This window comes from Phycodurus eques, chromosome 8 (genome assembly GCF_024500275.1).
Source record: "Phycodurus eques isolate BA_2022a chromosome 8, UOR_Pequ_1.1, whole genome shotgun sequence".
Lineage (NCBI taxonomy): Eukaryota > Metazoa > Chordata > Actinopteri > Syngnathiformes > Syngnathidae > Phycodurus > Phycodurus eques.
In genome coordinates, this window is record NC_084532.1 from 2,183,533 (window position 1) to 2,209,840 (window position 26,308).

The following is a 26,308-nucleotide window of genomic DNA, read 5'->3' on the forward strand; positions in this document are numbered from 1 at the left end:
GCGCCCCAAGGTTGTGTCCTCTCTGCGCTGCTCTTCTCTCTCTACATGAACGACTGCACCTCAACACACCCGGCTGTCAAACTCCTGAAGTTTGCAGATGACACCACTGTCATCGGCCTCATCAAGGACGGTGACGAGTCTGCATATTGACAGGAAGTAGAGCGGCTGGAGCTGTGGTGTGATCGACACAACCCGGAGGTGAACAAGACTGGAGAGATGATCGTGGACTTCAGGAGGCATCCTTCGCCACAGATGCCCCTCACGCTGTTCAGCTGCTTTGTGTCAACCGTCGAGACCTTCAAGTTCCTGGGAATTACAGTCTCTCAGGACCAGAAGTGGGAGATCAACATCAACTCTGTCCTCAAAAAGGCCCAGCAGCGGATGTACTTCTTGCGGCTTCTGAGGAAGCATGGCCTTCCACAGGAGCTGCTGAGGCAGTTCTACGCAGTGGTCATCGAGTAAGTCCTGTGTTCTTCCTGTGTTTGGTGCTGCTACAAAAAAGGACAAACTCCGACTGCAACAGACAATCAAAACTGCTGGAAAGATTGTCGGTACCCCCCTACCCATCCTTGAGGACTTGCACGCTGCCAGAACTAAGACAAGAGCATGCAAAATGCTCTCGGACCCTCCACATCTCGGTCACCGGATCTTCCAGCTCTTTCCCTCAGGTAGGCGCTACCGATCAATGCAAACTAGAACACGAAGACATTCCAACAGCTTCTTCCCTCTTGCAATCAACTTCTTAAACAGCAAACCTACAATTCCATTGCAACATGCTGCCAATTGTTTTGGCTTGAGTTGATTGTCACATTTCTGTGGGGCCAATTATATATTACTCGTGCACTCACTGTAGTAGTCTCGCCATGCGGCACTATTTGCATATCTGTTGTTGACCAATACTGGCCACTCAAGCCAGAGCAGCATCTGCACCACTTGCACACTGACTGAGGAGTATCTGCAACATTTGTACAATCAACGTCGCAGATTATCGCACTACTCGTCACTTTAAACTGCATACATTCTTGAAGTCTTGGCACCCTTTGCACAATGGTCATTGCATCGGACTATTGCTATGTTAGTCATTCAAACTGCTCTAAGTGCTAGAGGACTGCATCATTGTGCACAATTGCCCAAAAAAATAAAAAATAAAAATTTGTACCGGCAATACCAGATCACCAGCAACCCTTTATTGCTCAGTGACAGTTTTTGTCAATGTCTTTGTCTCAAAAGTGTTATCTGTTAATTGACTGTCTTGTTGTCGTACTAGAGCGGCTCCAACTACCGGAGACAAATTCCTTGTGTGTTTTTTGGACATACTTGGCAAATAAAGATGATTCTGAGTCTGATTCTGACGTAATGACACAAACGTCCACGGGGCGGCGCTCGAGGCCTGCCATGAACCATGTACAACGACCCACAGCCCCAACAAAGATGGCTTCTAAGGAAGCCTCGTGGTTTCTACATACACAAAACGGAATTTAAAAAATCACAGGTCGAGCTGCTATTTGCTGGAGGGGAAAAATAAGTACATTTTATAAGTGATAGGTTGATGTCCACCATGTTCAATGAATTCAGAGACGTAGTGAACGTGTATTCTACCTTAAATGCTGTGTAATCAAAGTCCAATGTGTTGTCTCCTATTGTTGCTTATTCCACGTTGATGGAGTTCAACATCAGGACCTTTCCTGAGTCTTCATTTATGGAAGAAAAATTAACACAGATTACTAATCTTCACTTTTCATCAGAGGGCATTACATTGTGTATGGTCTGGTTCATATTTCAGCCTCACTGACCCAAAGTGCCCCAACATCCTTTTCAAGCAGTGGCAGTCAACCATGTGAGATGAGAACAGTAGAACTGCATTATGAAATATAATGGCATTGCAATCTTACAATAGCTAAAAGTGGGCTATTATGTACGTACAGTATGTTTACATGATCTAGCTGGCGTGGGCCCCAGGCAAAAATAGCATTTTTATCACAACATCCGAACGAAATTGTACTAAGAGCAACACTTATTGTTAGCTGGCCCTCCGTGGCCATATTAACACTCTGCACATCAGTACGAATGTTACGAATGAGAAATAAGAGTTGTTTAAATAAAATAGATACACACATACAGTAAAGACAATCGAGCTGCTTTTGTCCAGATTTTGCCCCTTCCCGACCAAGGACGTCAATGCCTCATGAGATTATTTTCTAAGATTATCCCTAGGTCTGAGATGTATTAAGAGTGGATTTGTCCTGATTACAGGGTCCGAAATGGGTTGAGGCCGACAAGCTTAAATATTTAAGGTGGCAAGTATTATTTACTAAAGCAAGTACCGTATATTCATGACCATAGGGCACACTGTATTAAAAGGCGCAGTCTCAGTTATGGGGTCTATTTCTGTATTTAACACATACATTATTGGGCGCAGGCATGGTAAAACATACGCTATCTTAAAACATATGGTATCATGCATGAACGCTAAAACAATGTTTTTAAAAAGGCAGCGGGAACAAAACTGAGTTCGGTTGTACTTTATTGAAGTATTTAACAACGTACTCACGTTATTTTTTTTATCAATCCTCATCCACAAATCCATCAAAGTCCTCATCTTCTGTATCCGAAATGAACAGCTGGCCAAGTTCTCCAACAAACACGCCGGATTCCCTCCCTTCATTGTCAGTCAGTCTCGTTGCCAGGGGGCTGTTCAGCAATGATGCCGGCTTTTGCGAAAGGTCGGAGAACAGTCAAAGCAGACACGTTAGCCCAAGCATCCACAATCCATTCACATGAGGTGGCGTAACTCGCCCAACGTTGCATCCCAGTCTTAGTAAAGCTGTGTTCGCCATCTGTCATCCATCGCTCCACACCAGCTTTTCCTTGTAATCCGCTGGAAATTGCTGCACCACTGTAGTCCTTGCTCGGATGGATAAATGGCGCCGTTTCATAAAACGAAAGCACCAAGACGGACCTCCTTGAAAATTGTTTTCATTTCTTCTGCAAGCATTATTGCCCTCAGTCGAATGGTGACTGTCGAGACGCTTCTCCCGGCTGTTCTTTGCTCATTAATCCAGTACTCGAGTTGGTCTTCCAACCCGGGCCACCTCGCTTTGTTTCCGCGGAAACTCAGCTTTGTCTTCTTGACTTGGCGAATCTCGTTTTCCTGCTTCCTCGACTTGCAAACCATGGATTCGTTGATCTTGAATTCTCTCGCGGCTGCTCGATTCCCATGTTCCTCCGCGTAACTGACAGCTTGCGGTTTAAACTGTGCTTCGTAAGCGCGTCTCTTCGTAGGTGCCATTTTTCGGGGGTGTCCTTAGCCAAACCGATGTTGTTTTGCACAATGCACACCCCGGCGGAAACTCAGCTTCGTCTTCTTGACTTGGCGAAGCTCGTTTTGCTGCTTCCTCCACTGGCGAACTATGGATTCGTTGATCTTGAATTCTCTTGCGGCTGCTCGATTCCCATGTTCCTCCGCATAACTGACAGCTTGCAGTTTAAACTGTGCTTCGTAAGCGTGTCTCTATGTAGGTGCCATTTTCGGGGGGGTCCTTAGCCTAACTGATGTTGTTTTGCACAATGCACACCCCGGCGCAATATACCTACTGGGGGCGTGACTTTAGCGTCCTCCTTCATGCACCCTTCCCCCTTTACGTCCGCATTCTGTCCTCAGTCACATCCGCTTTTCCTCTGTATAAGCAGCGTGTCGGCAGGAAATGCTCCCAGTAAGTCAAGCGGTCAAAAAAAATAAAAATCACAAAACAACATTTATAGATGTTGGAACTCGGTGCACACAAAAGGTGCGCCGCATTATATCTCCATTTTGGAGAAAATTTAAGACTTTTAAGTGTGCCTTATGGTCGTGAAAATACGGTATTTTTATTGACCAGATTGCCATTTTACAGTGGTTCCACTTCCGGCAACCTTGGGAAACACTGGTAATATCGACGCAGTGTCTCCTCATCTTTGTTTTTGTGAGATCATGTCTGATCATGTGAGATTTCTGCCTCAGAGGACTTGTACCTAGATTGGCGGTGGAACAAAATCCTTGTGTGGTGTTATGTGTTGAATTTATCAGAGCACACAATACGACAAAACTATTAAATGCAAATTTTTTTATCTTTATGTGTGTGGTCTGTCACAGATTAAAAAAAAACAAAATCTTTTAAGATTTAAAAACTCTTTCCATGTACCAGGGCTTACACTCACATTCCCATGACAATACTTATCCTGGCTCAAGTATATTGAAGTGTGTCGTGTTACAGTATTCAGAGTGTACGTGTAATATGGTTTGACATAAGGGCATGAATACCCTAAACAGATTAGTATAATGGAAATTGGATCGGATATATTCCATGAGGTAAAATATACATTTAAAAATAAAATGAAGTAAATACTGCGATTGGGTGGCGACCAGTTCAGGGTGTACCTCGCCTCTCACCCAGAGTAATCTGGCATTGATTTAAGCACACTTGCGACCCGAGTGACAATAAGTGGTACGGAAGATGAATGAATGAATGAATGAAATCAATAGAGTAAACCTTATTAAGTAGGACATTGATGTCCAACCCTTTATAGTACTAAATTGCTCATATGAATGCTCATATTAAATTTGTCACCAAATGCCACTAGAGGTAAAGTTTTTCACATACAAATACAAAATAGTCAGCTTGCTTGCAAATACATCATAATGTACATATTATGATGTATTTTCGCTTTTATTTTGCTTTTTTTTCTGCTTTTATTGGTTGCTACGTGCATTTTTATACAACCCCAATTTGAATGAAGTTGGGACGTTGTGTTAAACATAAATAAAAACAGAATTCAATGATTTGCAAATCATGTTCAACCTGTATTTAATTGAATACACGACAAACACAAGATATTTCAGGTTCAAACTGATCAACTTTATTGTTTTTAGCAAATAATCATGAACTTAGAATTTTATGGCTGCAACACGTTCCAAAGAAGCAGGGACAGGGTCATGTTTACCACTGTTTTACATCACCTTTTCTTTTAACAACATTCAATGAACGTTTGGGAACTGAGGACACTAATTGTTGAAGCTTTGTAGGTGGAATTCTCTCCCATTCTTGCTTGATGTACAGCTTCAGCTGTTCAACAGTCCGGGGTCTTCGTTGTCGTATTTTACGCTTCATAATGCGCCACACATTATCAATGGGAGACAGGTCTGGACTACAGCAGGCCAGTCTAGTACCCGCACTCTATTACTACGAAGCCACGTTGTTGTAACACATGCAGAATGTGGTTTGGCATTGTCTTGCTGAAGTAAGCAGGGGCGTCCATGAAAAAGACGATGGCAGCATGTTTTTCCAAAACCTGTATGTACCTTTCAGCATTCATGGTGCCTTCACAGATGTGTAAGTTACCCATGCCATTGGCACTAACGGAGTCCCATACCATCACAGATGCTGGCTTTTGAACTTTGCGTCCATAACAGTCCAGATGGTTCTTTTCCTCTTTGGCCCGGAGGACACGACGTCCACAATTTCCAAAAACAATTTGAAATGTGGACTCGTCAGACCACAGAACACTTTTCCAGTTTTCATCAGTCCATCTTTCTGGGTGTTGTTGATAAATGGCTTTTGCTTTGCATAGTAGAGTTACAAGTTCCACTTACGGATTTAGCGCCAAACTGTATTTAGTGATACTGGTTTTCCGAAGTGTTCCTGAGCCCATGTGGTGATATCCTTTACACATTGATGTCGGTTTTTGATGCAGTGCCGCCTGAGGGATCGAAGGTCACGGACATTTAATGTTGGTTTTCGGCCTTGCCGCTTACATGCAGTGATTTCTCCAGATTCTCTGAACCTTCTGATGATATTATTGTCATGTACTGCCCTGCAGTACCGTTTTGGAGCCTGGATGGCGTTTTGTGCCCTCTCGTCCACTCTCGCCCCTCCCCTCTCTGTTTCAGCTTCTCCTCAAGCCACGCACCTGTCTCCAATCAACCCTCAACACCACCTACATTTAAGCCTGCCTGTTCCTGGAAATCCTTGCCAAAGTATTGCAGCCTCTCCTAGCGGTACAACGGCCCACCGTACTCATGTAACCTACTCAACAACTCGTTCCCTTGTTAACTCTTGTGTCTCCTCGTTCCCAGTGTTCCTGACCCACGTCATTTCTGCCAGCCCCCTGTTCTGTCCACTGCCTGTCACCTGTCCACGCCGCCGCCTGTCAACACATCCAGGACCACTTCCATAACCTTTGCTCAATAAACTGTTAATCATTTTACATCAGCCTCCGCCTGCTCTTGGGTTCAGCTTCTTCCCACACCTGACAGAATACTTTGGCCACTATGGACCCAGCAACTCCTCAGGCACTGAAGAACGCACTAACCCTCCAAGGCGCCCACATTGGACGGCAGGACAAAATACTGCAAGAAATCACCGAACCGCTCCACTCCCTTTCGCAACAGGTCTCCCTCCTTTCCCAACAGATGCAATCCATTCAACCCCCTGTAAGTACTCCTCCCAAGCCCGTAGCTTCCGAGCCAACCCGCTTCCCGTAAAAAGAACCTCATGTCCCTCCACCCGAGTTCTACTCCAGGGACCTAGGTGCATGTAGCCAGTTTATTCTTCATTGCTCACTCGTATTCAATCTCCTACCGTACAGTTATTCCACCGAACGTTCCAAAATAGCATATGTCACTAACCTCCTCCGCAGAAAAGCAGCAAAATGGTCCACTTCATTATGGCACAACTCCTCCCCGGTCCTCCTTTCGTTCGATTCCTTTTCCGCCGAACTCCGTAAGGTCTTTGATCACCCCATTCAGGGCAAAGAAGCCACCCGTCGTCTCCCACACTCACTCAGGGTGCTAAGTGCGTTGCAGAATATTCCATCGACTTCCGTATCCTTGCTGGTGAATGCGGGTGGGACGCAGCCCTTAGGGGAATCTTCAAAACGGCCTTTCCGAACAAATCAAAGATGAGCCTGCGGTCCGGGACGAGCCCTCGTCTCTCGAGGCTCTTATCGCCCTCTCCATCCTTCTGGATAACAGACTGCGAGAGAGAGCCCATGAAAAAGGGCTATGCTCGCGTAAACACTCTCCCACTCTGAGTACCACGCAGTCGTCTTCCGCACTTTCGTCACTCCCCGTTGCATCCGATGAATCCATTCAAATTGGTCAAACACGTTTAGATCCACAAGAATGTCAGCGTCGTGTCATCCAGCGAGTGTGCATCTATTGCGGTCAATCTGGTCACTTTATTTCCTCGTGCCCCCTCGGACTAGAAAGACCAGGCTCACCGCGTCACGAGAGCGTCGCGGTGAGCCAAACCTCTGTTCCCGCAAGCTCTCCCTCCCGCATGACCGTTCCCGCTTGCATTTTCATTTCTGCTCATAACACCCCCTTATTGATTCCAGTGCTGATGATAATTTTATTCATGAAGAAATAATTCACCAGCTCCAAATCCCTCTCCAACCACTTCTATCCTCGAAAAAGTCACAGCCTTGGATGGCCGAGTAATTTCCCTGGTCACCCATCAAACAGTGCCCATCACAGTCCTTATTTCAGGCAATCACCACGAAAACAGTTCCCTTTTTGTCATTCCTTCCCCTGAGACCCCCTTAGTTCTTGATATTCCCTGGCTCAAACTCTACAACCCCGCCATAGACTGGGGTCGTTTATCCATCACCGGATAGAGTCCTCATTGCCATTCCCACTGTCTGCTTTCTGCCGTTCCACCCACAGAAGACCCACCACCCTCTGCCGCCCCAGTGGACCTCTCCCAAATTCCAGAAGAATATCATGACCTCTCCCCAGTATTCAGCAAAGACCTGGCCAGCTCTCTACACCCCCAATGCCTTTATGATTGCGCCATAGACCTCTTGCCGGGAGCTCCACTTCCCACCAGCCGACTCTACAATCTCTCCGGTCCCGAAAAAAAGGCTATGGGGGATTACATCCGCGACTCCTTGGCTGCTGGCCTCATACGCCCCTCCTTGTCACCGGTCGGGGAAGGATTTTTTTTTGTTGAGAAAAAAGACACTACTCTCCGCCCATGCGTCGACTAGTGAGGACTCAATGACATTACAATTAAAAATAAGTCACCGCTACCCCTGATCGACCCGTAATTTTAACTCCTCTGCGAAGCGCAAATCTTTACCAAATTGGACCTCCATAACGCCTACCATCTCATCCATATCCGAGAGGCGGACGAGTGGAAGACCGCCTTCAATACCCCTCTCGGACACTTCAAGTATCTGGTCATGCCATTCGGTTTAACCAATGCCTCTGCTGTTTTCCAAACATTAATTACTGACATCCTCCGTGAAATGCTCAACCGGTTCGTGTTTGTGTACCTCGATGACATCCTCATTTTCTCCCGCTCGCCCGAAGAACACCGCATCCATGTATGCCAAGTCCTCCAGCGCCTCCTCGAGAACCGTCTATATGTCAAACCAGAAAAATGTGAATTCCACCTATCCTCAGTATATTTCCTCGGCTGCATCATTGCAAAAGGACAACTACAACCGGACCCCACCAAAATCCAAGCCATCATCGACTGGTCCAACCCTGCGACCCGCAAAGAACTGCAACGTTTCCTTGGATTCGCCAATTACAGCAAGGTCGCTATTCCCCTCACCAGTCTCACTTCCACCAGCTCCCCCTTTCAGTGGACCCCAGCAGCCTCACAAGCATTCAATAAACTAAAATCCCTGTTCACCACTGCTCCCATTCTGCGCCACCCTGACCCTTCCCTCCAGTTCGTGGTGGAGGTTCACGCCTCAGATGCCGGAGCTGGAGCAGTCCTCTCGCAGCGAGATCCCACGACCCATAAACTTCACCCCTGTGCTTTTTTTTCCCGTCGCCTATCTTCAGCAGAATGAAATTATGACGTCTGAAACCGCGAGCTGCTGGCCATTATATGGGCCCTGGAAGAATGGAGGCACTGGCTGGAGGGATCTCAGCGTCCTTTGCACAATGGTCATTGCACCGGACTATTGCAATATTAGTCATTTGAACTGCTCTAAGTGCTAGAGGACTCTGCATCTTTTTGCACAATTATATATATAATGAAACGTACATTTTCCAACTCAGCTCCACCCTTTTGATTAAATCACACAATCTACTATTAATCACGTACAAAAGGAAAATTACTAAACATTATTACATTCTAAGTACCTAAAGGTTAACACCAAGTACTCAAAACATTAAAAGTTAATCAAAAACATTAAAAGTTACTAAATATTGCTAAACACTAAGTGATCAAAAACATGAAAAGTTAATCAAAAACATGAAACAAATCAAAATGATATCACAGTATTATATGTAACAACACAAAACAACCCTTAGAATCATCCAGAAATTCATCCATCCATTCATTTTCTGAGCCGCTTCTCCTCATTAGGGTCGCGGGCGTGCTGGAGCCTATCCCAGCTATCATCGGGCAGGAGGCGGGGTACACCCTGAACTGGTTGCCAGCCAATCGCAGGGCACATACAAACAAACAACCATTCACACTCACATTCACACCTACGGGCAATTTAGAGTTGTCAATTAACCTACCATGCATGTTTTTGGGATGTGGGAGGAAACCGGAGTGTCCGGAGAAAACCCACGCAGGCACGGGGAGAACATGTAAACTCCACACAGGCGTGGCCGGGGATTAAACCCCGGACCTCAAAACTGTGAGGCAGACGCTCTAACCAGTCGGGCACCGTGCCGCCTCCAGAAATTCAGACCTCAGTTTAAGAAAATCCTTCATATACGGGCTCTAAATCAGTCATGCAACAAACTTAGAGTGATGAATATGAATCATGGTCATCATTTAAGTCGTCGTTGTCATCCAAACAGTCGGATTGAGGGAAAAGGTCAGGAAAACGGTCATCAGAGACTGAATAGTGAAATCGTGAATAGTGGAGAAACGCTGTGTCAACCATGCGAGAGACTAAAGAATTCACCAAAGGGACCAGGCAACCAGACATGAAGAAGAGAATAAGCAAAGTGATAAAAATCATAAGAGCAAAGCGATACAGCCAAGCCTGCCATCCAAGTCCTGTGAACCAGCTCGAATCGAGCACCTCCTTGCGGGCAATGACATTGCGGCGTGTAGTGGGGTTTTTAATACCACTGGCTATGACGCCTATATCAGCAGCATTGTGAGGAATGTATGTGCAACAGGTTTGGTTCAAGAGAGTACAAACACCACCCTGAGAAGCCAACAGTAAATCAAGTGTCATGCGATTTTGGAGGGCTCCTTCACAAATTGCATTAATTTCCACACGTGAAGCCTCTAGAATGGTCAGGGTAGTGTTAACAAAACTAGAAAAAGGAGAACTTACATATCGTAACATCATTTTGCCCACCCCAATTTGAGGAAATAGTGAGTATAATACCTTGGTACCTGTACTCCAAACCTTGTGATCGGTGGGGACATCTGTGCCCCAAACTGGAACGTGTTCTTTAAATTGGGCCTGTGCGACAACAGGAACGAGATTTGGCAGCGATAATGTATGAGTGGTCTGTCAAAGCAATAGGGGTGCATCGACCCGATCAATCGGGAACGAGTCTCGTGTAGAAACTGTCCACAAAGCCAGTACACGCCCTCAAATGGCAACATGCACAACCGGTCATGTGCTGACATATAGGGTTGACAGAAGACAGGTCGTACCAAGAAGACTTGGAGAATTGTTCAGAGAGGAGTTCGAGACAAAGGTTGTGCATGGTACAGCTATAGATTGGCAATAAGATTTTGGTACCTTCCCAACATACACACGCTGGCCATATAGGGTCTTGTTCATAGTAAAACAGTGGAACTTCACTCTGGGGCGAATGTGGACTGGGCCAAACAAAGGTACCATACCAGAATCATTAGTGGTTTTAAAGCCCTCACATTGACATAGGGGAGAGGAGAACCTGTTTCAGCAAGGACAGTTTGATTAAAGTATAGTGGACTAATAAAGAAAACTAAGGATAGAGTGATAAAGCCTTAGGATCTGGGGAAGGCACAACATGTGGGTTTGCGGCGGCTTGTGGCATGAAAGAACAACCATAGCAGTTTGAATGATTTTAAGAGTGTGCCACATGAAGGGCATACAGAAACCAAACATTCATCCTGTAGGAGGCGAAATTAGCAGAGGTAGTGGCGATCGCATGTAAACAAAGAAGCTCGTAATAGTTACGTCTCATAAGGTACAAAATTGTCAACTGTAAAAGTGGAAGCATCAATACACATTTCAACAAATTTTTATCACAACAACTATGAGAGTTGACGCTGAACAATGGGTTTGAGTCATCGTCTTTCTTCTGTTCTTCTGCAGAGTTACGCAAGTGCATCAGTTCAGACAACAGATGATTGGTCGTTGGTTGTTGTTCGGCTTTTATGACCTAGCTTCTGGTCCTCTATGACCTATCAACATGCAATTAGTTACTAGCACTGATTGTAGCTAATAGTGTATTCTAACAGTGAATCCTCTTCCTTCAATTCTTTCTTTTACATGTCTACCATATCTAGACAGAATTTTGTAAGTGCATTGGTTGTTATTTCATTATATACATTATCAGTATAGAGACAATCTGGTCCAACCCAATATCCATTATCATCATTATACTAATATAGCATTTGTATATTATCATTATCTTTGAGACTGATAATAAAAAAATTACTAAATATAAATACATAAAAAGTGCTCTAGACACATAACGAAAATTGTAAAAATTTCAGTGGAATAAAAGCTCCCGCTAGGTACTTTTCCTTACCCCCAAAAGCCTGTATCTGTGTTAACACGAGTTCATGTAAATAACGAGTAAAGGGTTTCGAGTAGTCTGTCAATCGAAGGACTTTCTTTCGTTGGCTAAAATCTCCCTAGGCATTTTTTTGTCCAAGGGATGCCAATGAAACGGTCAGTTATTCATAATTACTGATCCAGGATCTGCAATAATTTGTCATGCCCAAATGTAACATATGTATCATTATTAGATTTTTCGTCTGAAGGTTGGGGGTTTGAAATTTAGAAATATAATTTTTCAGACCACAGTTAAAATCTATATTTGCTGACTGTATGCCAGTATCAGCTCAGAATCTCAGTAAAGCCCGTCTGCCTTTTTCAACCATAAACATTCTATTGTCTCCAAGTCTTGTACTTTGTGTAATTTGTAATATGTATACAGCATGTGGAAAGCCACTATATCATACCATGTTGACCTAATGACAAATTGCTTCATATGTCAACCCAAATAAGTGAATGTTCCATGAAGAGTTCAAGATTATAAACAAATGTTTGTAGAACAATCATCAAATGTATCACTATGATAATGCCAATAATGGTGCTGTGTTTGCAGCCTGTTGAATTGGCTCGAAGTGAATCTATAAATTCAGATTTTGTGGCAATCAATTATGCGTCAAACGCAATAATAATTTAACGTGTGATGCGACAAGACAAAACCAAAAACAAATCCAACAAAATAAAAAGAAGAGAAAACAAAAACAAACCACTCCAGACATCACACCCCACCCCCTCTTTTGATAAAGTGACACATTGTCCCGCCCATGCTCACTTTAGCAAAATACAAAAACAAAAAAAAATTCCCCCCGGAAGAGCTGGATGAAGTGGCTGGGGAGAGGGAACTCTGGGCGTCCCTGCTAAAGCTACTGCCCCCCGCGACCCGACCCGGATAAGCGGTAGAAAATTGATGGATGGATGGATAATAACTTAATTCAGACAATATGATTATTTTGTCCGAATGTTGAGTTGCACTATTCTAAGATTTTCAGCAGCTTCCTTTTCTCCTTTTTTTTCCCGAATGGAATCTATTTTGTTATCAGTAGGCTACTCCTGTTCAGGTCTCTAAGGCCTCATTTTTACTACTTCATAAAAACAAAACAAAACTCTTGCTCAGCATTACACTCGTTAATCACCAATCCAAAAAAAAAAACATTTTCCCACAACTTATTTTCCCGCGCAGCAACAGCTAAAAACACATTACATAAGTAATAACACGCACACAGATACATACATTATCCACAGTAAACAACACAACTTCCTATAATCAAACAACGCACTTTCACCAAACACTTTCCCAAGATTGCAGCATTCATCTCTCAAATGTCACACACATACCTAAACACTCCAACACACCAGTAATCAGCAAACCGCAGTCACTCACACCAAGTCATTTTCCTTCATAAGTTGAACACACGTCTTGTCAGTCAGATAGTCTTATCTCTTCAGTCTCAAATACCTTTAAAGTTTTTTTGTTTTTTAAAATTGCTCTAAAGCATTTGGTGTGATATTTTTAAAATGAATAAAAGGTGCTATATAAATAGATTTGCTTTCATTTGACAGCATTATTTCAAACAAAACTGTGAGTGCATACAAATCGTGGTTTTGATCTCAGTGTTGCGAATTGCGCATTTTCACAAAACCGATATTGTCACCCCTCACAGTAAATAGTTAACAATTTGCTTTTCACAAATATGTTCATTTATTTATATCAGTGGAATTAACCATGAGTTTAACGACGAGTTTAAGTTTGATGTATCTATTACCATGGAACGTTGAAAAATTACAAATAATCGTCCTACATTTCGGGTGATTCCTCGATCACCTTTCCTTAGGACCCTGCCCAAGTTACACCATCGCTACTGTAGATTTGTTCAACCAGTTCCAAATGGCACACCTTAGGTCCCAGACCAAACATCTACAACATCTAACGCGGGGAAGAGATCCTCAGACAATTACAAGTAATAACACTTCAGGTACTTCAATTTTCAATTTGTTATCTTCGTTATCCCTCGTCTTTTGTTGTCATGACAACAAAACCAAACAACAACAAAAAACAATGCTGAGAAATCCAGATATAGTGCTAATTCTGTCGATTTGGACTGGTTTTGGAGAGGGGAAGGACATATTTATCATTCAAAGGGATCTATCAATTATACTTGATAGTTGCATACATTAACTCCATAAGTGTGTATATGATGGTGGTGACTGTAAATTAAATACCGTAATTTCTCGTGTATAATGCGCATTTTCTACCCCAACAAAATGTCAAAAGTCAATAGTGCCCATTATTCATAGGTATAGGAGAAAATGAAAACGACTTTCACATTTTATAAATGTATCCCACCATCTAGAGGTTATGAAAAAGCGGTACACGTTCATTTCAATATGCCACCGCCCCTTAGAGGTTATGAAAAAGTTGTACACTTTTATTCTAGTATGCCACCTAGAGGTAATGAAAAAGGTGAAGCCTTCACTTTCATTCCAATATGACAGGGGTACATATGACAGCATATAAATTGTACAATTGTGCTCATAAGTTTATATACCCAGGCAGAATTTGTTTTTAAATACAACTGATGAATGAGCAACAACCATTATTAATTTATTTATGGTTATGTTTTGTTTAATGCTTTTCTGAAATGCTTGACAGTTTAATTTGAATGTGTTTTGCCTGGTCCATTTGAATGTGTTTTGCCTGGTCCTTCATGTTTTCTTAAAAGAATGGTACACCTTACAAATTTTGCCTGGGTCATCAATCATATGAGCACAACTGTGTGTTTTCTCATTTAATAAATAAAAGTAGGGCTGTGAATTTCAAAATAAGAGCAAGTAAATAAAAAGAAAGTATTATGTGTTCAAATAAAGTGCTTAACTTAAGAATAATTATTTGAAAAGACTAACAAAATACAGATAATACTTCATGTTTTGATCATATGGGTAGAAGAAAAATCATGCATTGTAAAAATGCATTATACATAGGAAGAAGGGTTTCCAGAATTTTTCGGTCAACTTTGGGGGTGCGCATTATAAATGGGTGAGCATTATACATGAGAAACTAGCCTAAGCGAAGCAGTGTTATCAGTGCCAAGCGCGTCTTCATTGCAGAAAAATAACACAAAGAAAGCAATGTTGAATGCGTGTCTATATATCATCAATTAAGTGCTGCTCTGTCTTTGGGGCCGCTGGGAGTCAGCCAGAGGTCGGACAAACTCTTTTATTTATCTTCTTCAGACAGTCTCTGATCCAGTGTCCATCCAATGTTCCTCCTTTCCACAATCGAAGCATCTTCTTCATCCTCCTCTGCGTCCCCTCCCTTGTCTAAACCTCCTCAAATTTGGTTCAGCGATGCTTGCTGTCCATGAGGCCGTCATCGAGTGCATCCTGCAAGGCTAGGAGGGAGTAGGTGTAGGAGGGAGCTGGCTGCTCTGGTTGTGACACTGCAGCAGGCTGTGTGAGAAGAGGAGGGGGAAACGCAAAAGTGCTGCTTGTGGATGGCCGTGCTGTGTGTCGCAGGAGGCGGTTGTGTTGTTGGTCTTCTTCCAGATTGCACTCTCCTTGATCTTTGTCATCGGGTGATTGATTTGTGGAGGCCACTGTGGAACCCAGCACGCGACCACAACCTAACATCCTCCCCTTGGCCAACTCGGAGCGATTAGACCACAGGTGATACACAGTTATCAGTAACTTGCCCTACACATAGTTTTGTCAGAAAGCTTCTGTTCCTATTCGCATCTAAATCTAACAGTCAACCACATATCCAGACATTTGGCCTTTTCTCAATTTCTTCTGAAGCCTTAACTTATTGTTATTATTTTTTTACTTCAACAAACAACCCAAGTAACGTACACACCAGGAATTATTTTTTGCTCTCCCACACATCCCTTTTCCAGTACCCGTTAGAAGCCCTTCTCTTTTTTTACAATATTCAAAATTGTTGGGGACCCGAACCCCCTAATTGTCGAACCTGAACCTCTAATTGTAGGGGACTCGAACCTCCAACCACATCGGACTCAAACCTGGGGACTCAATCCCCTCACTGTCGGGGGCTCGAACCCCTAACCACCGGACTCGAACCAGTAGACTTTATAATCTGGATTTGAAGGACTCAAACCTTACCAATGGAATGTGGGGAGAGCAATTACCAATACCACTTAGTACAAAGGCAAGATTGTTTCAAATACAGTCCACCCTATGAAATGCTCCGATTTTCAAGGAATAAAAATTTTCTTTACCGTAATTCTTTGTTTGGAGGACAACAAGTTGGATCCTGAGGTGATAGCTGACATCCAGAGCCCCGTCACCCCCCCATTCTAATTATTTGTTATCTTTATGTGTCTGGTCTGTCAGAGATAAAAAACAATAAAAAATATTTTAAGATTTAAAAACTATTTCCGTGTACCAGGGCTTACACTCACATTCCCATGACAATACTTTTCCTGGCTCAAGTATATTGAAGTGTGTCGTGTTACAGTATTCAGGTTTGACATAAGGGCATGAATTCCCTAAACAGATTAGGTTAATGGAAATTGGATCGGATATATTCCATGAGGTAAATTATACATTTAAAAATAAAATGAAATAAATACTGCGATTAGGTGGCGACCAGTTCAGGGTGTACCTCGCCTCTCACCCAGAGTAATCTGGCATCGGCTTCAGCACGCCCTCGCGCCCTAGTAACAATAAGCGGCAGGGAAGATGAAGGTATGAAATAAATAGAGTAAACCTTATTAAGTAGGACATTGATCTCCAACCCTTTATACTACTAAATTGCTCATATGAATGCTATATTAAATTTCTCCACCAAATGCCACTAGAGAGGTAAAGTTTATCACATACAAATACAAAATACAGTCAGCTTGCTTGCAAATACATCATAATCTAGTAACTTGTTTTAGCATTTTTTTAATGAAAGAATAAGTGAAGAAGCAATCTTGTCTTTATGGATTTTTATTACAAGGAAAAAAGAAACATCTTTGCAAAGAGAGGAAAAGGTACATGTCGTCACGAGTTGTTAGCCCTTACTGAAGTCCAACCAAAAAATAACCTCCATTATACAGAAGTGAGAGAGACAGAGAAGAAAAGGAAAGCAAAACAATTATCTTTGTCCAGCTGCACTCAACTTATCTTTATCAAAAAACAGCTAGTAGTCACATGACTGGGAACAACTAGTACACACAGCACGGCTGGAAAACAGCTAGTAATCACAACATGGAACAATAAAGCATGTGAAGGTTGTATAAACTAATAGAAGTAATATTTGGTATATATGAAACATACATTTTATATCGGGGAGGAGGGGGGGGGGGGTCATTCGCACCAACCTGGCGCTCCAAAAATAATAAAATTTGGATTCAAGTAGTGATGCACCAAAACAAAAATTCTTGACTGAAACCGAAACTGAGGAGGAGGTAACTCCACGACCACTCTACAACTGAATGGAATATCATTAAGGGAGTTTCCACCCAATAACTCTGGTGGCCTATCGGCCAGGCAGCTTAACGGCTCTTCCCCTTTTTTGCTTTCCAAAAGTATAATTCCATCCGTGGTGTGGGGCATGTCACTAAATTGGAGCATAAATAGTTCAGTCTTCCACACAAACACTGGCTCATGTGTTCTAACTAAGTGTTGTTGCATGAACTGATGAAGCCTGCTCGGATGAGAGGTGAAACGTCTTCGAAGACAAACAGAACAACCCAGTTGCCCTGAGAATGAAATGGCCTCGATGAATGAGAATATTCACACGCCCAAGGCCAAAAACCGAAAGCTGAAACACCGAAAGAAATTATCAATCAATCAAATTTTATTAGTAAAGTCTTTTCAAACAAAATATGCAACAAAAAGCGCTTTACATGTATTAAAAAAATATAAATAAATAAAATCTGGCAGTTATTAATTATAAAACTATGTCAATTATTGGGCGGCACGGTAGTCGACTGGTTAGAGCATCTACCTCACATTTCTGAGGACCAGGGTTCAATCCCCGGCCCCGCCTGTGGGGAGTTTGCATGTTCTCCCTGTGCTTGTGTGGGTTTTCGCCGGGCACTCCGGTTTCTGGCACCTCCCACATCCCAAAAACATGCATGGTAGGTTAATTGACAACTATAAATTGCCCGTAGGTGTGAATGTGAGTGCGGATGGTTGTTTGTTTGTATGTGCCCTGCGATTGGCTGGCCACCGGTTCAGGGTGTACCCCGCCTCCTGCCCGATGATATCTGGGATAGGCTCCAGCACGCCCGCGACTCTAGTGAAGAGAAGCGGCTCAGAAAGTTATTGGTAAAATTATTGGTAAAATTGCATTTATGGCTATGACCGCAGAGCTGCTAACCAATAGAAATTCACTTCCAGAACAATTTGTCTGAATTTCCATATTTTTTAAATTATATCAAGAACATTACTGTGGGACAGTTATTGCATGAGTATATTATGTAATACGATTTTTTTTTTTTTTTAAATCTGCAGACTGGTAAATTTCTCAACATAGTTATTACTCTTAAATCATTAATAAATTACGGCTTCAATATTTGGTATTTTAAAGTATTTATTGCATCAACCCTGTAATGCTGGAGGCATTTGCAGCCAAACGAACTTCTCTTTCATGCTGTTTTTGTATTTCCTGTATCGACTATTGCTGCTGAAATTATGCAAATTTCCCTATTGTTGGACAAATAAAGGTTATATACTATAAAGATTTATGATATTAATGTACTTTTAAATTATAGTTTCATTTTCTCAAGTGCTGTAGCAGAGGTGACGTACTAATTTGTTTCCGGTTTACGGTCTGTGATGGTTTCTCACCAAACGGTACTGGACTGGACCCAAAAGCACACTGAGACTGAGGAAGCAGTTGGAAGGGATTTATTAAGATGAAGTGCAAGGTCGATTCAAAGGCTTGAGCTGGGTCCGTAGGAGCAGGGAGTGTACAGGAGACTGGAGCATGAGCAGGTGAGGGAACTTGGTAATACGGCTGGAGCGAGCGTCGTTGCAGGAAGCACAGGAAGGCACTGGAGGAGGAGGAGGAACAACAGGGAGTAAGTTCAAGCACGAGTGTCAGAGTATCAATTCTTCCTATCAAGAGCAAAGTGTCGGCCGATGTACCGCCTTGGAGTGAGAATACTCTGTGCCCGCGACCCTAGTGAGGAGAAGCGGCTCAGAAAATGGATGGAACACAGGAACAGGCAGGCAGGCTTAAGTTCAGACAGTGATGAGTGCTGATTGGAACCAGGTGCGCAGGCGAGTAGGTTATTAGAGCGAGAGAGAGAGAGAGGGGGGAAAGAGGCACAAGGCACCACCCACGCCTCGCAGAGGAACTGCAGGGCACAGATCATGACACAGTCCCTGTTATGGCAATCTAGCATCAAATATTACAGTATTTCCCTCTATAAATGTACTAATTTGCCTACTATTTTGCTCTTCAAAGTTGGCTAATCTCCGTTATAATTAGGTTCCAGCCAGACCTACGTGACAAGTGTACTGTACCACCCAATCTTAATATATTGGAAATGTGCGAAGTTCCATCCTGTTTCAAACGCTCCACCATCATTCCAGTCCCCAAGAAACCTACAATCTCGGGTCAGAATGACTACAGGCCTGTCGCTTTGACATCTGTGGTCATGAAGTCCTTTGAAGGTGTCGTGCTGGACCACCTCAAGAGTGTCACAGGTCCCCTGCTGGACCCCCTGCAGTTTGCCTACCAAGCGAACAGGTCTGCGGATGATGCAGTCAACATGGGACTGCACTTCATCCTAGAACACCTCGACAGTGCAGGGACCTACGCGAGGATCCTGTTCGTGGACTTCAGCTCAGCGTTCAACATCATCATCCCTGAACTCCTTTCATCCAAGCTTCTCCAGCTCAGCGTCTCACCTGCCATCTGCCAGTGGATTTACAGCTTTCTGACGGGCAGGACACAGCAGGTCAGGCTGGGGGAGGCCACCTCCTGGAGCTGAACACGCTCAAGACTGTAGAGATGATCGTGGACTTCAAGAGGCATCCTTCGCCACAGCTGCCCCTCACGTTGTCCAGCTGCCTTGTGTCAACCGTCGAGACCTTCAAGTTCCTGGGAATTACAATCTCTCAGGACCTGAAGTGGGCGAACAACATCAACTCCGTCCTCAAAAAGGCCCAGCAGAGGATGTACTTCCTGCGGCTTCTGAGAAAGCACGGCCTGCCACCGGAGCTGCTGAGACAGTTCTACACAGCGGTCATCGAATCAGTCCTGTGTTCTTCCATCACAGTCTGGTTTGGTGCTGCTACAAAACAGGACAAACTCCGACTGCAATGGACAATCAAAACTGCTGAAAGGATTGTCGGTACCCCCCTACCCACCCTTGAGGACTTGCACGCTGCCAGAACTAAGACAAGGACGTGCAAAATCCTCTCGGACCCTCCGCATCCCGGTCACCAGCTCTTCCATTTCCTTCCCTCAGGTAGGCGCGACCGATCAATGCAAACTAGAACTAGTAGACATTCCAACAGCTTCTTCCCTCTTGCGATCAAATTCTTAAACATCTAACCTATAATTCCATTACAACAAGCTGGCAATTTTTTGACTTGCATTCGTTGTCACATTTCTGTGGGGCCAATTATGTATTACTCGTGCACTCACTGTAGTTGTCTCACCATGCTGCACTATTTGCATATACTGGCCACTCATGCCAGAGTAGCATCTGCTCCATTTGCACACTGATTGAGGAGTATCTGTAACATTTGCACAACCAACATTGTCCCAGATTATCGCACTACTCGTCACTTTAAACCGCATACACTCCTTGAAGTCTCAGCGCCCTTTGCACAATGGTCATTGCACCGGACTATTGCAATATTAGTCATTCGAACTGCTCTACATGCTAGAGGACTCTGCATCTTTTTGCACAATTGTTTTTTGTCAATGTCTTTATGTCTCCAATGTGTTCTGTAAATTGACTGTCTGTTGTACTAGAGCGGCTCCAACTACCGGAGACAAATTCCTTGTGTGTTTTGGACATACTTGGCAAATAAAGATGATTCTGATTCTGATAACGAACACCATGTTCAAGCATAAGGGTGTCCACACGTGCACATTGCACCAGGACACCCTAGGTCACAGTTCGATGATCGACTTTGTGGTCGTGTCATCGGACTTGCGGCCGCATGTCTTGGACACTCGGGTGAAGAGAGGGGCGGAGGTGTCAACTGATCACCACCTGGTGGTGAGTTGGGTCCGATGGTGGGGGAAGATGCCGGTCCGACGTGGCAGGCCCAAACGTATTGTGAGGGTCTGCTGGGAACGTCTGGTGGAATCCCCTGTCAGAAGGAGTTTCAACTCCTACCTCTGACAGAACTTTGCTCATGCTCCGGGGCAGGCTGGTGCCTGTCGTGGCGGTAATCTCCGAGGGATGCCGTCAAGCTGAGGAAGGAGTCCTGTCGGGCCATTTTGGCCTGTGGGACTCCTGAGGCAGCTGATGGGTACCGGCTGGCCAAGCAGAATGCAGCTTTGGTGGTCACTGAAGCAAAAACTCGGGCATGGGAGGAGTTCGGTGAGGCCATGGAGGAAGACTTCCGGATGGCTTCGAGGAAATTCTGGGCCACCATCCGGCGTGTCAGGAGGGGGAAGCAGTGCACCATCAACACTGTGTATAGTGGGGATGGGGCGCTGCTGACCTTGAGTCAGGACGTTGTGAGCCAGTGGGGAGAATACTTCGAAGACCTCCTCAATTCCACCGACATGCCTGCCCATGAGGGAGCAGAGACTCCTCGGTGGCAGGGCCCCAGGGGTGGATGAGATTCGCCCGGAGTTCCTCAATGCTCTGGATGTTGTAGGGCTGCCCTGGTTAACACGCCTCTGCAACATCGCGTGGACATCGGGGACAGTGCCTCTGGATTGGCAGACTGGGGTGGTGGTCCCCCTTTTTAAGAAGGGGGACCGCAGGGTGTGTTCCAACTACAGGGGAATCAGACTCCTCAGCCTCCCTGGTAAGGTCTATTCAGCGGTGTTGGAGAGGAGGGTCCGTCGGGAAGTTGAATCTCAGATTGAGGAGGAGCAGTGTGATTTTCGTCCTTGCCGTGGAACAGTCGACCAGCTCTACACCCTTCGCAGGGTCCTCGAGGTTGCATGGGAGTTCGCCCAACCAGTCTACATGTGTTTTGTGGACTTGGAGAAGGCGTTCGACTGTGTCCCTCGGGGAGTCCTGTGAAGGGTGCTTCGGGAATATGGGTAACCGAAACCCCTGATACGGGCTGTTCGGTCCCTGTACGACCGGAGTCAGAGTTTGGTCCGCATATCCGGCAGTAAGTCAGACTCCTTTGCGGTGAGGGTTGGACTCCGCCAAGACTGCCCTTTGTCACTGATTCTGTTCATAACTTTTATGGACAGAATTTCTAGGTGCAGCCGAGGCGTAGAGGGGGTCCGGTTTGGTGGCCTCAGTATTGCATCTCTGCTTTTTGCAGATGATGTGGTTCTGTTGGCTTCATCAAGCCATGAACTCCAACTCTCACTGGAGCAGTTCGCAGCTGAGTGTGAAGCGGCTGGGATGAGAATCAGTATCTCCAAATCTGAGACCATGGTCCTCAGTTGGAAAAGGGTGGCGTGCCCTGTCCAGGTCGGGGATGAGATCCTGCCCCAAGTGGAGGAGTTCAAGTATCTCGGGGTCTTGTTCACGATGAGGGAAGAATGGAACGGGAGACAGGCGGATCGGTGCAGCGTCTGCAGTGATGTGGACTTTGTATTGATCTGTTGTGGTAAAGAAGGAGCTCAGCCGAAAGGCGAATCTCTCAATTTACCGGTCAATCTGCGCTCCTACCCTCACCTATGGTCACGAGCTGTGGGTCGTGACCGAAAGAACGAGATCCCGGATACAAGCGACCGAAATGAATTTCCTCCGCAAGGTGATATTTCAGTCCAAGTACTTTCATCACTGATGGCATAGCCCTAACAGGCAATCCCTTCCTTCTCAATGTTCACTCTCTCATCACGATGAGGTGTGAGTCAGATTTTGATTGGCATTTTTCCAACAGTTAAAACAATGGTAATCAATACAACGCATAGTCCATGTTGAGTGAAGACGATGATGTGAATTACACGTATAAAAGAGAAGCTAACATTTAGTATTTTTGGAACAACCCCTGTATAAGCTGCTTTTTTTGCTTTTGTTGTATGGTAATGTATATGTATATGTAATGCAATCATCTTTAAACTTATCCCAGTCTTTTAGATATTATTTAAGTAATATTAACCGTAGCAAAGTGACTCACTATAGCAACTCCTGATTGGAAAGGCTGAAAGTAAAAAAAAAAAATTCATCAGTTTTTATATAGCTATAATTCCTTCATCTTTTTATCCATATCACAGTAAATCACATTTTGTACCAAAAGGTAAAACTGTTGCCTTCAGTTCGCTAAAATCATGATTCTTTCTACTCCCCTGCAGGTTTCCTGAGTACTGGCGACCAGGCAGCAAAGGGAAATTATGGTTTGTTAGACCAAATCCAGGCTCTTCGCTGGACCAGTGAGAATATTGCAGCCTTTGGTGGTGATCCTTTACGTATAACTGTGTTTGGCTCAGGGGCTGGAGCCTCCTGTGTCAACCTTCTCACACTTTCTCACTACTCAGAGGGCAACCGCTGGAGCAACACCACAAAAGGTAAAATTTACAAGCCAAATGGGAATGTGTGAAGCAAGCAGTGGTGGGTAGTAGAGCGCTACGTTTAATTTTTAACGTACTAACTTTTGGGAAATTTGTCTGTGTAGATTTAATTTAACATACTTTTTACTCATTCAAGTATTTGTATCAAGAAGAAACGCTACTCTTCCCATATGACATGGCGCTACATTGCATTTGTTACTTTTGATTCTCTAAACCGGGTTATTTTTTACTGGTGCCTGCATATGTCGCTACTGTCGGTGAGCCAAATCAAGTGTCATGCTGTTTTGGAGGGCTACTTCATGAATTGTATTAGTGTCACCCAGGGACACCACATGTGAAGCCTCAAGAATGGTCAGGGTAGTGTTCACACAACTGGAAAAGCGATAATTTAGAGTTTCGTATCGCAACAATATCTTGCCCACCCCAATTTCACATTTTTATCACAACTACTATGAAAATTGATGCTGAACCACAGAGGAAAGGGTTTGAACCCCTCAGTGTACTGGGGACTTCATCTTATTTCTTCCGTTCTTCTGCCGAATTGCATAAGTGCGCGTGTGTGTGTGGTGTGCGCGGATCAGTTCAGTCAACAGATGATTGGTCGTTGCTCGGCTTTTATGACTTATCGATGTATAAGTGACCAAGATGGCGCCTACCAGTGTGGTCGCCTCGGTAACGCGCTCTCTAGTATTGTCTTTGTTTTTGTGTTTTTCGTCCGTCTTTGGAGACCTTACACGTCTCACTTACACAAGGGGAGACCTGCTAACCATCAAGGAGGCTACTCCGGACTTTCTGTCACCAACTTTCGAAAATCCGCTCAGTTTTTTCCCCGAGTTACTCACCGGAGCGGCGTCCGCGGTTTTCGGCGCATGGATGCGGAAGCGGCGCCACAGAGGAAAACGAGCCGGCATTCAGGTGAAACTCCGCAAGAGAGGACACAGATTGGGGTTCCCGTCGATCCACCTCGCGAATGTACGCTCCCTACCCAACAAAATGGACGAGCTTCATCTTCTTTTAAAGACCAGTAAAGACTTCGGACGTTCCGCGGCCATGTGCTTCACGGAGACCTGGCTTTGCGACGCTGTACCCGATGGCGCCGTCATGCTTCCCGGCTTCAACATTCATCGAGCGGACCGCGACGTGGAATCATCGGGGAAAACAAAGGGCGGCGGGATATGCCTCCATATCAACGAAAAATGGTGTACGGACGTCACGGTGCTCAGCACACACTGCAGCCCGCATTTGGAGTGGCTGTTTTTGAACTGTAAACCATTCTACTCCCCACGTGAGTTTGCATCGTTTATACTGGCTGGAGTCTATATTACACCGCAAGCTAACACGAACGCCGCATTGCTAACGCTCGCCGAACAAGTCAATGAAATTGAAAAAAAACACCCGGACTCACCCCTCATTATTCTCGGGGACTTTAACAAAGCTAAACTCAACCACGAACTCCCTAAATACAAGCAGCACATAGACTGTCCTACCAGGGAAAATAATACTTTAGACCACTGCTACACTACGGTAAAAAACGCATACCATGCTATACCTCGTGCAGCCCTGGGCTCGTCTGATCACTGCTTAATTCACTTAATACCGACGTACAAGCAAGAACTTAAATGTGCGAAGCCTACAGGGAAAACAGTCAAAACGTGGACCAATGAAGCCAAGATGGAACTTCAAAGCTGTTTAGACTGCACAGACTGGAGTGTCTTTGAAAATTCAGCTGGCAGCCTGGATGAATATACGGACACTGTCACATCCTATATCAGTTTCTGTGAAGAGGTTTGTGTACCAACAAAATCATTTCGGACATTCAACAACCACAAGCCGTGGTTCACTGCTAAACTTAAGCAGCTTCGCCAAGCTAAGGAAGATGCATATCAGAGCGGGGACAGGGCCCTGTATAATCGAGCTAGAAACCAGCTTACTAAATAAATTAACATTGCAAAGAGGATCTATGCAGCAAAGTTGGAAAAACAGTTTAGCGCGAACGACTCAAAATCAGTCTGGCGTGCATTCCAATCGCTGACTAATTACAAGCGACGATCCCCCCAAGCTGAGAACAATAGCACACTAGCCAACGACTTGAATACCTTCTATTGCAGATTTGAAAAGGACAGTTTCACTCCACACACCCACCCGGCCGCACCCGCGACTACAACCACACCTCTGACTTCTGCGTTAACCATCCATGAACAGGATGTGAGACGCATCTTCAAACAACAGAAGATTAACAAAGCGGCAGGACCGGACCATGTATCCCCATCCTGCCTCAAAGTCACAGCAGGTCAGGCTGGGGGAGGCCACCTCATCCACACGCAGCATCAGCACTGGGGCGCCCCAAGGTTGTGTCCTCTCTCCGCTGCTCTTCTCTCTCTACACGAACGACTGCACCTCAGCGAACCCGACTGTCAAGCTCCTGAAGTTTGCAGATGACACCACTGTCATCGGCCTCATCAAGGACGGTGACGAGTCTGCATATCGACAGGAAGCGGAGCGGCTGGAGCTGTGGTGCAGCCGACACAACCTGGAGCTGAACACGCTCAAGACGGTAGAGATGATCGTGGACTTCAGGAGGCATCCTTCGCCACAGCTGCCCCTCACGTTGTCCAGCTGCCTTGTGTCAACCATCGAGACCTTCAAGTTCCTGGGAATTACAATCTCTCAGGACCTGAAGTGGGCGACCAACATCAACTCCGTCCTCAAAAAGGCCCAGCAGAGGATGTACTTCCTGCGGCTTCTGAGAAAGCACGACCTGCCACCGGAGCTGCTGAGACAGTTCTACACAGCGGTCATCGAATCAGTCCTGTGTTCTTCCATCACAGTCTGGTTTGGTGCTGCTACAAAAAAGGACAAACTCCGACTGGAACGGACAATCAAAACTGCTGAAAGGATTGTCGGTACCCCCCTACCCACCATTGAGGACTTGCACGCTGCCAGAACTAA

The 26,308-nt window shown here is 44.7% G+C and overlaps 1 protein-coding gene across 6 annotated transcripts in view; it reads left to right on the forward strand.

The window, feature by feature from the left end:
* Positions 1-26,308, forward strand: part of nlgn1 (neuroligin 1) — a 288,192-nt gene that overhangs the window by 170,700 nt on the left and 91,184 nt on the right. For all 6 annotated transcript variants that reach the window (XM_061683182.1, XM_061683184.1, XM_061683181.1 and 3 more), the window contains one exon: positions 23,144-23,356. In XM_061683182.1, the coding sequence (XP_061539166.1) occupies positions 23,144-23,356 (213 nt within the window). The remainder of the gene's footprint in view (positions 1-23,143; positions 23,357-26,308) is intronic.